We start from the raw sequence: 16157 nt of genomic DNA on the forward strand, positions 1-16157 counted from the left end.
AGTGACACTAAAATACTGGCAATGAAAAGTAAAAACTCATATCATGCGTTGACGATATTTATAGGATCCAGCAGAAATAGGCAATCGTGAGGTATGGTAGCATAGAAGGCATGATGACGCTTTGACCTTATAACAAAAACTGGACAAATTGTTTCATGCCATTGGGTAATGTTTTTTTTTATTCATGATTGTCTTGTCATAAAAATAGACAAGCATGGCCACACACGGATAATATAATATGAAAATAAACATTGTAAATATGTAAATTGAAGGTTTGTATGTTTAATGTTATGTTCAAAATGGATTTTAAGATATAATGTGCAATGTGTTCTGCAATAATTATACAAATGTCTCAAAATGGTTCCCAATTATGTAATAACATAGAAAAACAAATCTGAATTGTATGCAGTATATTCTCAAGCTGTAGCGAACACATTTTTTAGAATGCATTATTAAAGTTAATTAAAGACAATTACTGTGATGTGGTTTTAAATTTGAGTAATTACTAATATCAATGCAATCATCCCTATATGTCATTAATAAATGGAATAAAAACAATATTTAAATTACACCCACAATATATATTTTTACAAATCTGTTTAAAATTTAAATACTCCAGAGGAGAATTCCAATTTAACAATGTTTTTACGTCAAAACTGATTGCTTCTGGCTTTATACAACTAATGTGCACCATTCAATCTTTATTTTCACTCTGTCCCTCTTATTGACTCACCCTACCTTTCCTGTCAATCGCTCATCATACTGTACTGAAGAAGCTTGACTCAATGTATCACTCGGCCTTAAGATTTGCATTGAACTGTCCATATAGGACTCACCACTGTGATCTCTACATTGGGTCAAACTTAACATCTCTCAATGTTTACGGCTTGTGCATCAGATCGTATTTATTCATGATGTACTTACAAAAAAATCCGCAGATTACCTGCTGGATCTCCTCTCTGTTTCAAAGAACAAATTTGACCTAAGGTCTTCGCTCATTTACCAGCTTCACATTCCCTATTGCCGTACAAATACTGGAAGAAGGGCCTTTGCTATTGATGCCCCCAGGGTATGGAATGCTATTGCCAATAAACTGCAACTTGAATCACTACCTATGAGATCTTCACTCAAAACTGCTCTAGAGGAGTTGTACACCCCTCGCTGCCACTGCAATTTAGTGGCCTAAAATACAATGTTTCGCTCCGTTGTTCATGTTTTTGTTTTTTGTTGCGGTTGCACCCGATTCAAGAGCCGAATGGCTCACAGGGCTATACCTAATAAATTAACTTGAACTTGATCATGCTCTACATTACAAACCTTTCGACAATTCACATCTGAGAAAAGCCCTATTTTTGCTTACATCTGATACCCCGCCTTTATCACTCGCACGACTCAGGAATCTTTGAAATGAATGGATGAATGTGTCTATGTATTAATTAAATGTCCATTAGACTGTTACACCATTTCTCAAATCAACTTAAGTGAAAGTGGGTTTGTTCACATTCCATCCATACACTTTTAAGCTAGCCAATTATGTCTGTAATGAGTCGACAATAATGCATATTAATATTAAATCGTCTTCTTATAACTCTTGCAGTATGAACTAATTTTCACTCCTGCTAATTATATAAAAAATAAAGATGGAAATTAAATACTGTATTTCTTTTGTGCAATTGATAAATCTACAGATGATGATAAAAGATTGTAACTAAGCAGGTTTTTTTATGACAAATATTTCAAATATTGTTTCAATACATATTCTGCAGAAACGTATTTGAACATTTACATCCACGATAAACTCCTTAAACTAAGTTTTTTTTTCAAAACAACGGTTTTATTTTAAAGTGCACTAAAAAGTAAATAACTCGATTGGACAACGGGAAGTGGACAACATCTTGATCACAAGAGACACGTGGCACCTGCTTCTTGGGCGAGGCGATTCCAGAGTTTAGGGACCGCGGCGTTTATGACCTACCCAAATAAATATTTAATTAATAAGCCGTCGATACAAAATGTTAATTGCTTTAAAAGAGTCAATTAATGGAATAATTAATTTTGATACAGGCATGCATTGTCACTGGATCTAAGTACGTGTGCAAAATTTGGAATTGATTGGACAAGAGGAAGTAGACTAACTTTTGATTACAATATTTGACCACGACAAACACAAGTGAAGTTAAATAAACTAGTTTTAAAAAGTTTGTTTTAAACAACGGTTTATTAACAAATTCGTTTAACTCACAGTCGAGAAGTACGTCAATGGCGCCTGAGACACGCGGGACTTGCGTTTTGTGTGAGCCGATTCCGCAGTTTAGGGACCGTGGCGTTTTTGACCTACACAAATCTATATCTCCATTTCTATAAAAGGCAAAGTTGTGATTATGTGTGTCTGTTCAAAATGTTTAGCGTACTTACCGACATGCAACAAACTTGAAATTTGCCATGTGGGTACTTTCCAGACTGCACACCATGCAAAAATTATAAAAATTGACTTTTATATTTTTTTTTTGGGGGGGGGCGCAATAATGCATATATTTTGCACGGCAAGTGAGCTGTGACGTCACATCTGTCATGTCACCCGCGCATGCGGAAGCGTCACGCTCTGTGGCTGCTCATGTCACGCATCCCTCCCCACCAACCCTCCGCGAGTAAAGTGCCATACAAATGTGTTGCAGGTCTAAGGCGTTCTTCGCGCAACATTGGTTTATTATTTGAGTCGTTTACTGCCGTACGCACCCTGAAAGTTATGTGTGTCTGCAGCAAACGCGTGTATGTGTACCTATAGACGCGAGCGCGTTTGTGTGTGGGGGAACGGTAGTGTAGTGATTAGCGCTACGCTGCGCTACGAACCCGGCGACCCGAGTTCGATTTCCCGCTCACGGCCACCACCGGTGACGATTATTTGAACCGGTCCTGGGCCTCCCCTAGGTCGACTCAGCCTCAATCAAGTAACTGGTGTGGTGTGTGAACATCGCCACTGGGGAGACAAAGGCAGCCAGGCGTGGTGAATCCTAGTTCCGGGCAAAGCCGGGTAGTAAAGCTAGTTAATAAATAAAGAGGAAAGTGAGAGCGGGTTGGAGTGATATTGGTCAAAATATTTTTTTTCTAATAGAAATTAAGATATACCATTCCACCTAAAGAGGAAAGTTTTCAAGCAACGCATATTGGCTCAAATTACATATGGATCGGTGGTGTGAACACTGACAAAATAAATGCAACATAATCTTAAAATGTCCCAAAAGAAGTATGGACAGGCATGCTGAGAACTTCATTAAGAGACAGAAATAGAAACTAACTGATTGCAGAACAAATACAAATCCAACATAAAGTGGGCGGTGGCATAGCCTCGTGTTCACTGCTTGTTGCAGAGGTTTATGGTTTGAATCCAGCGGCTGCCCTGATTATTACTGTGGTTGTAATAATGATAACAGGCACCATCTGCTTCATAGACGTTAAAGATCCCTGATAAAATTCGCAAAAGTAGGCCATCGCATCCTGGCATCAGAGTTTCAAATTTGTCAAATTCAATAATTACCTGCAAATTACTCCGCTGATCACCATCCCCGAGTGGCAGACGAATGCCCACGGTCACTCTTGCCAATGAGGCTATCCTGGTCTCTCATCTGGTTAAACCAAAAATAGACTCCCATTCAGGGGCGGTTTCTTCATTAGGGCGATTGGGCGACGCACCACCAATGTCATTCAACCACAGAGTTACGCTAGCCGTTACTGTGCCTCTGGATATAGTCCAATCAGCGTCATGTCACGTTCTGTGGAGTACCGCCTCTTTTTGGGCGATTTCACTCTGGCTGAGAATCGCCCAGAGTGTGCCCATAGACTTACATTCAAAGATGTTTTTTTTCGAACGGCGGGCGCTCCAATGCATTCTCTATGGCTTCCGGGAGGGCTCGCACTAACGTGCTTACGTCATCATACGTAAGCACGTTTCAGTCAACAATATTATTTGTCACCACCTAGTGGAATCTTTAATTAAAGAAACTGAGTGGATTGTAATAATAGTGAGTATAGAAACAAACACGATGTATTGTAAGAGTCACTTTATTTTTCATTAATATTAAAGAAGTGAAGTTGCCTTTACATGCTTAAGAAGTTAATTTATCCATTGCATGGGTGGACCTTATCCTTATCAATCATCCAGACATTTGCCCCCCCCCTGAGAGATTTTGCAGGAGCCGCCACTGCTCCCATTGTGACTTTTAAGAACATGATTTGTGTGTTGGGCAGGACACAACACTAAAGTGGTTAATGGCTGATGGAATTCCAGCCAGGGGAGGGATCACGCCTGAGAGGATGACCCGCATGAAGATCGAGTGTGAGAGAGTGAGATGGAGTATGCCATCGCTGGCCCATGGGGAGTGGGAATGATATGGCGAAGCCTTCATCCAACACTCGATAAAACATGGCACATGCTGCTTGATTGCTCATTTGAGACATGACTCAACGAGATAACATGTGATAGAAACAGCCTCTGATCATTGTAAGTGGATGCCTTCCTATTAACTACAGTAGAGTCATTCACTTATTTTTCAACATGATATGAGAAGAAAACAGATGTACTTTTTCTTATAAGAGTGGTATTATACCACTCTATTCCTGAATATGGCACCATCCGTGCCTCTTCAAATAATTTATTCGGAGCTTCCTCTGGTCACAACGTCAACACAACTTTCATACTACGACAGTATGTCCCGTTTTATACTTTAATAAATGATCGGTATTTTATTCAACGTATGCTATGTATTTTATTAAACGTATACTACATATACTATGTTAATATTCTATCCTTCTAATATACATATTGCATATTGGACATTAAACCTGAGCCTTTTGGAAAAAGCAGTGTAATACCCACTGGATAATGCTTCACAAAGCATGCACATTCGGTCTGACAGCAGTGGTGCATTGACAGCTTATAGGCAATTATTGCCGAACATCATATTGAATGTTTTTTCTTGTTTATTTCAATAACGCAAATATAAATATGCAGATTTCTTTATATCAGTACCTATAGCCAGCACTGGCAAAGACTGTGTGTTTTATAACTGGGTTATCAATTTCAAATTGCTAACTTTGTGTAATAGCCGCATGCTTTGCTCAAATAGCATTTCATACCTTCATTCTGAGTACAGGTACATTCCTTAAGAAACCACCGGATCATTTTAAGCATTCCATCGGCATATTCTCTCTACATCATCACTTTTTACTGTTTTATTAAAGTGTACATTTTGACATATCATCTTTCCCTGTGAAATTATTTTTGTAAACTCAGGGAAATTATTATGAGTGACCTCTGAAAACATCTAACACTTCAGATTTTTTTTCAAATTAACTGTAAGCAATGACATTGAAGTAAGACACATCACTGAGAATATAAAACAGTGATTGATGGGCACGTGGGATGGTGGGATGGAGTGGTTAAAGTGCAATGATCGTGAAGCTCAAGTTTCACGCTCCATTCCAAATGCATTAGACCTAAGGAAGACAGTGATTGGTTTATTGATATCCTTGATTCAATTAGGTGAGGGTTCATACAGATTGGGTTGGAAAATAGTAACATTTACCTTGCTACTACAAATAGACCCGTACCTGTTAAGTAGGGTTGTAATGATCCATCGTTTCCTCGTTTATTCTAGCATAAGCACATGATACATGCATGATACATGCATGACACCGCGTGTGTAAGAATTTATTTTGACATTTGTTTTACGTTCTATGTAATGACTTAACGTGACCCCTCCAGCAGCTGGAGGACGCTATATTCAACATATTGCTAAAAGAGTTGATTCTTGTTATTGAATTGTGAACCCGAATCATGTTTATTAATTGAATTGCATGTGTGTGTGTGTGGGGAGGGGGGTGTTTATAATTGTGGCGAGCGGTAGTTTAGCGGTTAGCACGCTGCAATACTAAGCCGGGGCCTGAGTTCGATTCCCGCTCACGGCCAACACCAGTGACGATTAGCTGAACTGGTTCTGGGCCTCCCCCGAGTCGACTCAGCCTCAAATGAGTACCTGGTGCGGTGTGTAAACATCGCCATTAGGGAAACATAGGTGATCGAGCGTGATGCTGACCACCCACCCCCTCGTGTACCGTGCTGGCATTCATAGGTGCTCGCTAACAGCACTTGCCCAACAGTTTGTTAAGGCTACACGGGGGATCTTTGTCTTCGTATATTTTTTATTGCACCCCTAATTTTTGGACAATTCCTTAGCTCGTAGTCATGGTCCTTGCTTGCCTGCATTCACACAGAAGTCAATGCGGTTGGTCATATAAGTCCTTCACAAAAAGTGATCCAATTTAAAATTACAAGCTGACATGGTAAAACAGCTCCATACAGAGATAAGGTATGAGGGTGATCCGTAATTGTTTTTTTCAGATAATTGTAATGTAATTATGAACCCAAATGAAAACAGGTATAATGATTAAAGTGCCGTTTTGTCCACGTCATACCCTTTTTCATGCAACATTGTTCCATTGATTTTGATTTGGTAAAATATATCACACTTAAAAGAAGAGAGGGCATCACTATATTATGCCCATTTTCAGTGTGAAACATTGGCATTGATAACCCATAGGCAGCCTCAATTTCCAGAACCATAATACTGGTAGAAGCACTACATTATAACAAGTGTCCTGAGCCTTTCTCTATTTTTTTTTTATGAAAACATCTCTCGAGTTATGTGTATGCCTTTGTGTGCGACTTCGTTGTCATCCAGATGAATGTACCCACACATCTGTCTGTGCTCGTAAAGCACTAATATTTTTGTATGCATTTGGTGTTGTCCTCGACGTTCACATATATGCTCAATAACTGCAGTGCTTTCTTCATGGTTATACCTGACAAACCATCGAAATGAAAGGTCATTTTCCTCTGAAGGACTATCACAAGCAGTGTGACAGCAACCGTACCAGTTCTATGCTCCACCAGATCCCGATTATACAACGCTCACTGGAGTTGTGCATTATATGTTTCAGTGGGCACAGATTACAGCTGAGTGCTTTTACCATTTCTGAGCATATAAATCACCGATATCACAATTTATTTATACATATGAACTGTATTGCTTATTTGGCTGAAGCTGAAGTGTGAGTGAAGTGAACTTCAGCACCATTGTCATTGCTGATCTAAATAATTGCGCGTTTTGTGATGAAGTCAAACACAGGCTGAAAAATAATGGATTATAAAAAGAAGGAATTCATCCTTTCATAATGCCCAAAAAACCCTAAAAACCGTTAACATTATCATAAAACAAACACATGGAAGATGAAGGGTTTATTATTGGTAAGGCAGTGCCTTTCAAAAGTTGGTACATCTGGATTCAGTCCTTGTTGGACCAAGTCTTCAATGATTGCTTGTGTTGCGATCGAAACGTCGTGATATATTATTTTTTATTTTGTTTTATTTTTCTACCTACATGACTTTACCGAAAGAACCAAAGAGTATGGATTCCTGTAGTCACGAAAGCTTCAAATCAAGATTGAACCTGTATATATGTAAAAAAAAGTAGAAAAAACAGCTCAAAAGAATCGTGTACATAACATCACATTGTTCATTTGTAGTTGAGTACTTTGGCTTTTGAAAAGGTAAATCATAAAATGTTGTATCAGTTTTTATACACTTATCATCACAAACACTTCCTGTGAAAGGTGTTTGTCCAGTCATACTTGTTCCCACAACGAAATTGTAATTTCACGTATGGCCACTAGCAGAAATTCACACATTTCTACTTGAATTCCTTTTTCATAAATTCCCAAGAGCATCAATAATAAAACTAAACTATTTCACAAAAAACATCCATAAAGCTGACAGAGCATCTTTAAACTGTGGAAGATTTCCAGTCAAGTAATGGGAATTTTAAACGAAAGAAACTCAACTCCCCTTAGTTACACATGATGGGCTTCAGAAAGTCACTGTTTTAGGTGTTTGGGTGGGTGGGTAGAGTGTTGACTGTGCTGTGAGAATGTATCTTATTATTTAACATTGATTTACGTTTGTGCAATATATTATTTTCGAATGTGACACTGGTTTTAGCCTTATTCACTGCATTGCTGTACTTTATTTTATTGGTTTAGTTTTTTGTCTTTCTGGTGATCCAGGTCATGCTTGCAAATGAGACTCATCCTGCTCCCTTTGAGTTCTCACCTGTTAAAGAAAAAAATAAAACTTAAATTTGAAACGTATGGACGCATATATGATTTCTGTATAAATTCGAGATATATTAGCAAAATTGCACTTAGTTGCTTTCATTGGTAAGCCATGTAAAGTCAGCTATAATATAAGGAGTCTTGCTAATTTACAGTTCATGCATATATATGTGTGTGTGCGAGGTGTGCATGAGCTAATGAACGTGATTGTGTGCATGTATGTGCACATGTACATTAAATTGAACACACCGCCAATGAAATGTAGTTGGTGTACATATAACAACATAAGAGAAATATAGTGCTTACTTAAAAAACCTGGAACTTGTGTGGTTGTAAAATTGTCCAGGTATGTTATGTTGCGGCTAATTATTCCAGATTTAACTAGCAGTTTTTTTAGCGAACCCCTCTAACCCATGCCCCTCACTTTGATCATCTTGGATTACTTGACTTGTCTGTACCTTCGAGACAGCTTATTAGTGCCTTGTCAGCCCTCACCACCCTCGGCTTGAATACTAAACATTAAAGATTATCACAAGGGTCATGTCGGCAGCTGAAAGCAATGAAACTGTTGGCAACGGTAAATCATATTACAAAAAGATAATTGGATGTTTCTGTGTGTATAACCCAATCAAAAATTGGTTTCAAAAGCAGTGTTCTACCCTGAAAATTACATTTTACATTTCAGTTTTGCTTTACACTCAATTAATAATTAGTTATATACACCAGGGAAGTATGTAGTAGCATTGTTTATGTTGTGATGGGTGGACCATTGGTGTATTTGATGTGGTAAAAGTAACATGACATTCCATTGCACAAGAAAATCAATCTAATATCTAAAATATATATTTTAGAGACAATACTTTGATATATCCTCTGTGTTGCAAAATTTATTGGGAGCATGCCACAATCTCACAATCTAGGCAATACGATGTTACTTTTGTATTGCTTCGGATAAATAAAAAAAACTGTGTCTTTCTTAAATCATGCATTTTTTTTTTGGCCGTTACACGAGGCTGATGACCCAAGCATCATGTGTTAAGGCTATCTGCATATATTGTCTAGTCACACTTGGTTTTCTAGAACATGTCGCATTGCTGATTGGACGATGTAATGAATGGAGCATGCATAAAAACCTATTCAAATGTTTGCTACTCGTTCATTGGTCACATTCAATGCTTCACTCAGAAAATGTGTGAAATTCATGAAAGCATGAATGCACCAGTGACGTGCGGTGAGGTCAATGGCCGGGGAGGCACTGGCTGGTGTCAGAGCCAGATTCACACACTGAGGGGGCGTGGCCTCACGGAGGGGGGCGTGGCCTCACGGAGGGGGGCGTGGCCTCACGGAGGGGGCGTGTCCTCACTGAGGGGGCGTGGCCTCACGGAGGGGGCGTGTTAGACACGTCCCCCTCAGTGAGGCAGATGTGATAGCTGCCTCCCCTGGTGCTTTTTCATTGCAGTTTCATGACGAGACCAGCGAGCCTAAATAGCCTTATACACATACGTGAAATAAGTTACCTGGAGTATGGAAGGCGAGGACATGAAATGAAGGGGTCTACAAACATTACATTGGTGACATACTGAGATAGTAACAGGCACGCGCTTATTGCTCGCGCTCCATCCAGTTCCTGAGGGGTTGTGCAATCAAAACAGATCAGTGGAAAAATCGAAATATTTATTTTATTTATTCCTTTTTTTTCCTTTTCGTAACAGCTATTTTCATTGGAGTATGACAGGTGAGGCTCTGCCTCCCCTGCCTCCCCTGACCGCAAGTCCCTGGAAGGCACAATAGGCCATCGTTAAAACACAATAGCATACTTTATTCCCTCTAAAATATATTGATAAATACATTGTACATGTAGCACACAAAGCAACCTTTGGCATGTAATATTGGGTTTTATTTTTATTCCCTTTGCATAGATTTATACACATGGCCGTAGATTTGTATACAAGGTATAGATTTGTTCTGGTTTGAGTTCTGTATAATAGTCAAAACAAAATCCATCTGAAAGTCTCTCTTCACTGCCAAAAATATATAATTCCAAATGCAATGGTAAATATGCTTCGGCCTTTTGAATAGAAGCCAACGCACTTTATACTGTCCAAGCACCCAATACGTTGCACAATATTAAAACAACAAGATATGCAAATATCGTCATTAATTTTGTGAAATGTGTGCGTTTATTATTTAAGGACATCATCAGCAGCAGCAACATAAGCAATGGTCAATCCACTGCTGGATGAAGGCAACATTATCACCATTTCCTCACAGTCAGACATTGCTCTGTTCATTATGACTGTTGCACACGCGCTGATCTCATTGCTCCATCTCCACAGTAGTCATCCTCTTGGGCGTGTTTCTTTCTTGAGTTGTCATTCAATTACAAGTGTTGCTGATTGGCTATCACCCTTTCTAACGATGTGTCCGGCCCAGCCCTCGCTTTTATTCACAGTGAACGAGTTGTTCTCTGATCCGTGTGTCCCTCGTCCCTTCTCGGTGTAATTCCTGGCATGTATTATGTGTGTCCTTTCATTTTGTGCATCAATTTCTGTTCCAGTGTGCATGTTTCTGCTCCACCGTCGGTAATTTGCTTAGATAAACATTATGTTGTATTTATTTTCCCGTATGTGTGCTTCCTAAATTATTTTCTATAATGTATCAAACTTGACTTATGTATTTTCCTACCTCTGCATCATTTAATCAGCACGTCTAATATTATTAACATTTTCTCCCTTTATGTTTATGCATTTCTATGTCTAATCCAATGTTCATAACATTTTTTTTTTACTTATATACTGTATTTTATTTTATTTCTCCTTCATGGTAGTCTTGACCATTTATCCTCAACAAAATTAAACACAAGAAATGATCATAGGCTGGTGCGATGCGAGCAATTCTACATGCCCAAAGAGGAGGCAAACTTAATAAGGGACACAAAATACAGTAGAACGGATGTGGAGAACCAATATAGCAGATCTTATTTGCAGATGTACAATGTTTATAACTACCCTATAGCATTCCTGGTCTTTTGTTTCACAGGATGGAAAAGCAACAGTGTTGAAACGTTTACACCATGGGAACCTCATTTGCCAGTAAAAATTGGTCCACGCCCGAGACAGCTTTCCTTAGAGCTTAGTCTCACATGGGTTGGACCAGATGACGCCAAAAGGCGCACAACTCAAAGACAATGCACCATCAGAGTTTTGTTGCCAGATAGAAGGGTAAAAACCAATTATCATATTTTTACTGGCAAATGAGGTTCCCATGGTGTAAAGGCTTACCCCGAGCTCTCATACTCTGATGGTGCATTGTCTTTGAGTTGTGCGCCTTTTGGCGTCATCTGGTCCAACCCATGTGAGACTAAGCTCTAAGGAAAGCTGTCTCAGGTGTGGACCAATCAACTTCAAGGACAGTGCACATTATCAGAGTTATGTCTTTTGTTTGTATTATGACTGCAGGTATTGCGGTCAATGCAAACATGACTCCTTGTAAAAAAGTGTCAGTTTTGTTTCCAGATAGAAGGGTACAAAACCAATTATCATATTTTACTGGCAAATGAGGTTCCCATGGTGTAAAGGCTTACCCCGAGCTCTCATACTCTGATGGTGCATTGTCTTTGAGTTGTTTGCCTTTTGGTGTCATCTGGTCCAACTCATGTGAGACTAGGCTCTAAGGAAAGGTGTCTCGGGTGTGGACCAATCAACTTCAAGGACAGTGCACATTATCAGAGTTATGTCTTTTGTTTGTATTATGACTGCAGGTATTGCGGTCTATGCAAACATGACTCCTTGTAAAGAGGTGTCAGTTTTGTTGCCAGATAGAAGGGTAAAAAAACAATTATCAGTGTTGAAACGTGTTTACAGTTGAATGCTAAGTATGTTTAAACAATCAAAGGAGGCAGTATATGCTGTTTGGATCGCAGATACATTTCTAGGATATTGCATGGATGGCACATTCGTCGGTGATGTGTTTCATAGTTTGGAATTCACCACAGTCACAGTTCGGCGATCTTTTGATAAGTCGCCGATTCATTGATTAATCGCCGAATGGTGGCTGGATGTTACCTACCTTGCCTGGTATACAGGAGGTCGTGGGTTTCATCCCGACCTCGATGTCTGTATCTTTGGAGTTTGCATGTTCTACCCGTCGTTGCGTGGATTTTTCTCTGGCTCCTCCGGTTTTTTCCACCCACATGTAGAAACATGCGTTTAGAGTATTTGGCTGCTGTAAATTTCCACGTGACAAGCCACTTCGTTGAGCTATCAATTGCGGCCAGGTCACTTCTGAAAAATAGCTATATAGCCCAGTGGGCTTTACCTGGTAAAACAAATATAGTTTCATAGTTTTGATATTCCGTTTGTGGAAGGTATACACACGCATATCCCACGTTGCATTCAAGTGGTTTAGCGAGATCTATGGTTGCCATGGGAGAGAGAAGCTAGGTGATTCCTCAATGAGATTTTTGTTTGCCACATCTTATATTGTCGCTGTGCCTAGCCTTGTTGAGAGTATATTTCGTTGCTAGACTGCTCTTCTGATTTGTATTTTGTTGCTGTCTTCGTGCAATCTCATAGATAGTGTTTTGCAAATCGGTCTTACATTCTGGAAAGCGTGTATTGTAAATGTGTGATATGTTCGCGTTTGATAGCTTAACCAAGGTGGAAGACATACTACATTCTTAGCAGAGTTGTAATATAAACATGATGTGAATTTCAAGACTTTATCTTATACTTATATCTGAAATTTTTACACTATTTTTCCAATGTTAATTGGGGCTTGTTTCATCTTACGTTACATATCATGTCATTTTATATACATCATTAGCTACTGTTGTATTCTTTATACTGATAATATATCCACAACAATAAATTACAATGACAAGAATTGAGACTTACGATAATACAAAAAGATCTTGAGTCTATATATGGGTTATCACATGTGCATATAAGCGATCACTTTGAATTAAGAATCATAATATATTTATCAGCTTCTTGGTTCTTTCGGTAAAGTCACGTAGAATGGAAATAATAAAATAATAAAAATAAAACATAATACAATAATTCTCACAACGTTTCGGCCACAACGCAAGCAGCCGTCCTCAGGTGAAGAACAGGTCTGTCAGAAAGACAGCGTCTAAATGAACACCACCAGGTTTGGCAGCGTATATTTAAGCTGGGTTGGAGGGGGAAGAGCGCCTTGACAAAGGAATTTGCATATCAAGAGGAATTTAGCATATTTATGGGAAATGCAGGTATGTTATTAGTGCTACTTATGCCCGTGCATTATGCAGGATTAGCAGCATCAAAGGGAGGGGATATGGGAAATGCAGGTATGTGATTACTACTACTTATGCCCGTGCATTATGCAGGATTAGCAGCATCAAAGGGAGGGGATATGGGAAATGCAGGTATGTGATTAGTACTACTTATGCCCGTGCATTATGCAGGATTAGCAGCATCAAAGGGAGGGGATAGGGGTAGCATTAATAAAGGGAAGGAGTGTTAATAGTATATAATTTAATGTTGGGTTTGTTTATGGCAGTATATAGTACGGTGTAGACTCGTGTGATGTAAGAGAATAAAGTTTAGATGAAAGCATAGTATATGTTTTACGACGTAGAATTGTAATGTATTACTTACTGTTAGTAACTCAGCTTATTGTAGAGTATATTTAGTATACTGATGATACTATGTAGTTTATACTTTAGTTGTTTACGTAGTGGTTTTAGTTACTGCAGCTACATACTACAGTGACATAAACTATAACTCATGTAGATATAATAAAAACACATGTAAATCGGTTGTATTAAATATACATAGCTTCTACGATACATAACATTTATTTTATTATATTTGTGTCAACAAAACATCCCAATAATATGTCTATGTCATTTGAAACAAATTCGGATAAAAGATGTGCTTGTGAATTAACAAGTTTATTTAACATTTTCTGAAATGTTCATGGGAGCTGTGTGGTGAGATACTGCAGCACAAAATAATGTTTGGTGCCATTGTGGAGAATGTAATAAAAAAGATAAGCAGATTATCTCATTCGTCTCTCCACATAATATATACAAGTATTTGTTAACACTACCCATCAGCTGCACGCCCTTCTTGGAGTGCATAATGTCAGCAGCATTAATCACTCATCTCACAATGCACAGGTTCCGTTCAACTTTCACTCGAGGGTTGATACAACCCATTATCCATCTGAGGTTGATTAAACAAGTACCACTGGGACATTGATATTGTTTTTTGGTGACTGGTCCCTGCCATGAAACATTAAACTTGCCTAAGGGCCTCCATTAACATCTTCACCATTCAATATTCATATTGCCCATCCCATGTCGTATATTTTGAGGCACCGTGTAGCATGGGACCCCCTGTGGCAGCTTTCACTGTGTGGCTCAAGGTAAAAGACACACCAGCCTGAAAGCGGGCATGAATCTACCAGTGACTGGTACTGTTGCAATATGCCTTTCACAATTAAGCAATTTGCGAGAGATATGTATATATATATCAAATTTTGACCATGGCACGGGTACACTATTTTTCAAAGAACGTCGTGGATTCTCTAACGTCCACCATTGAGTGGACAGTGCATGTTTAATGGTTTATACAAGCCAGCGTGCTCCCTCTACGCCTCATCACTACACATGTAGATATTGACGATGACGACCACCACTCCACACATGTTTAAGCTGGGAGTCACTTCGACTTTGAATTACCCACGATTAATTATCCACTCCCTGCTCGGGGGGTGTGGGGTGGCAGGGGTGTCGGACGGTGGGGGTGTGTAGTTGTGCGGTGCTGTGACGCGCATCTTTCTGCCGGCGCGCCAGGTGACCGAGTCGTGCGACTACGTGTACGTGGACGGGCGAGAGAGCGCCGGCTCCACCCGTGCGCACATCCAAGTGACCCACGAGCACTTGCGGGCGGGGCTGGAGCTGGCCGTGTGGCTGCCACGGCTGCCGCTTCACATCCAGCTCTCCCACTCGCAGCTCAGCCAGGTCAAGGGCTGGAGAGTGCCCATATTTTCTGAAAGCAGGTATGGCAAAAAAATGTCAAGTGGAATTAATTACACTACATGTGCGTTACTGCCTGTCTCATTTGTATTGTTTACCCGGACACATAGGTTTTGGTATTTCATTGATTCATACATTTTGGTTGTGAGAATTGTTATTCAACGAAACGGGAAGCTATAATATAATAATTAGTGCGTTAAGCACATATCCAGGTGCCAATTACAGTTGTTCAACAATTCATCAAATATGAATTGAAGTATTACTTATATAGAATACGTCTAGTAATGATAATGTACAGCCTTTTATCATTTAATTTCCGGGGTACAAACTCTCATACTGCTGAACTAGTAACTAATTGTCATGTTTTGTTCACATGGCAAACCTTACTAATTAGCTGTTTTGGGTGGTGGCGGGTTTAGGGACGCATTTATATTTAACCCCAAAAATGTGCCTCTATATTAGTCGCGAAAGCCTACGTGTTAAACTGACAATGTTTCACTTATAAACAGCATGGCAGAAACTTGGCCCTCCATAGAGGCTTTAGTTAATTCACATAAGGTATTAAAAAAAAGCACCGTTGAGGTACACCTGTGTAAATTATATGCTGCTTTAAGCCTAAGCGTTTAGAACAATGTGACCTGTCTAGTCCCCTAACTCCACCCCTTTATGTAATGGTTGTGATCAGTTGAGCATGCTGCATTTTTAAAGGGATGTACTGTGCACTAAAGCGAAGGTGTAAACTATGCCCTCTTCATAATCAACGTTTTTGGGTTTAGATCGCGTTATTTATAAATGTGTCGTAACCCTCCACCACCCGACACGGCCAATCAGTAAAAATGTGTCACGTTGACAAAGACAAATAGTTCACTGCTTTAGCCCACCGGTGTGTTGAAGCCACAACATTTACAATTTGAGTACGACGTTTCGCTGGTAATTGCAACCAGCATCATCGGGCAATTCGCCAGAA

The 16157-nt window shown here is 39.4% G+C and overlaps 1 protein-coding gene across 1 annotated transcript in view; it reads left to right on the plus strand.

Annotated features, from left to right (window-relative positions):
• Nucleotides 1-16157, plus strand: part of LOC133348561 (transmembrane protein 132E-like) — a 412755-nt gene that overhangs the window by 329075 nt on the left and 67523 nt on the right. Inside the window, exon 6 of the mRNA XM_061561444.1 lies at nucleotides 15008-15213. Coding sequence (XP_061417428.1) covers nucleotides 15008-15213 — 206 coding nt within the window. The remainder of the gene's footprint in view (nucleotides 1-15007; nucleotides 15214-16157) is intronic.

The sequence above is a fragment of the Lethenteron reissneri genome, chromosome 27 (genome assembly GCF_015708825.2).
Source record: "Lethenteron reissneri isolate LAM-NWPU_2019-01 chromosome 27, ASM1570882v1, whole genome shotgun sequence".
Taxonomy (NCBI): Eukaryota; Metazoa; Chordata; class Hyperoartia; order Petromyzontiformes; family Petromyzontidae; genus Lethenteron; species Lethenteron reissneri.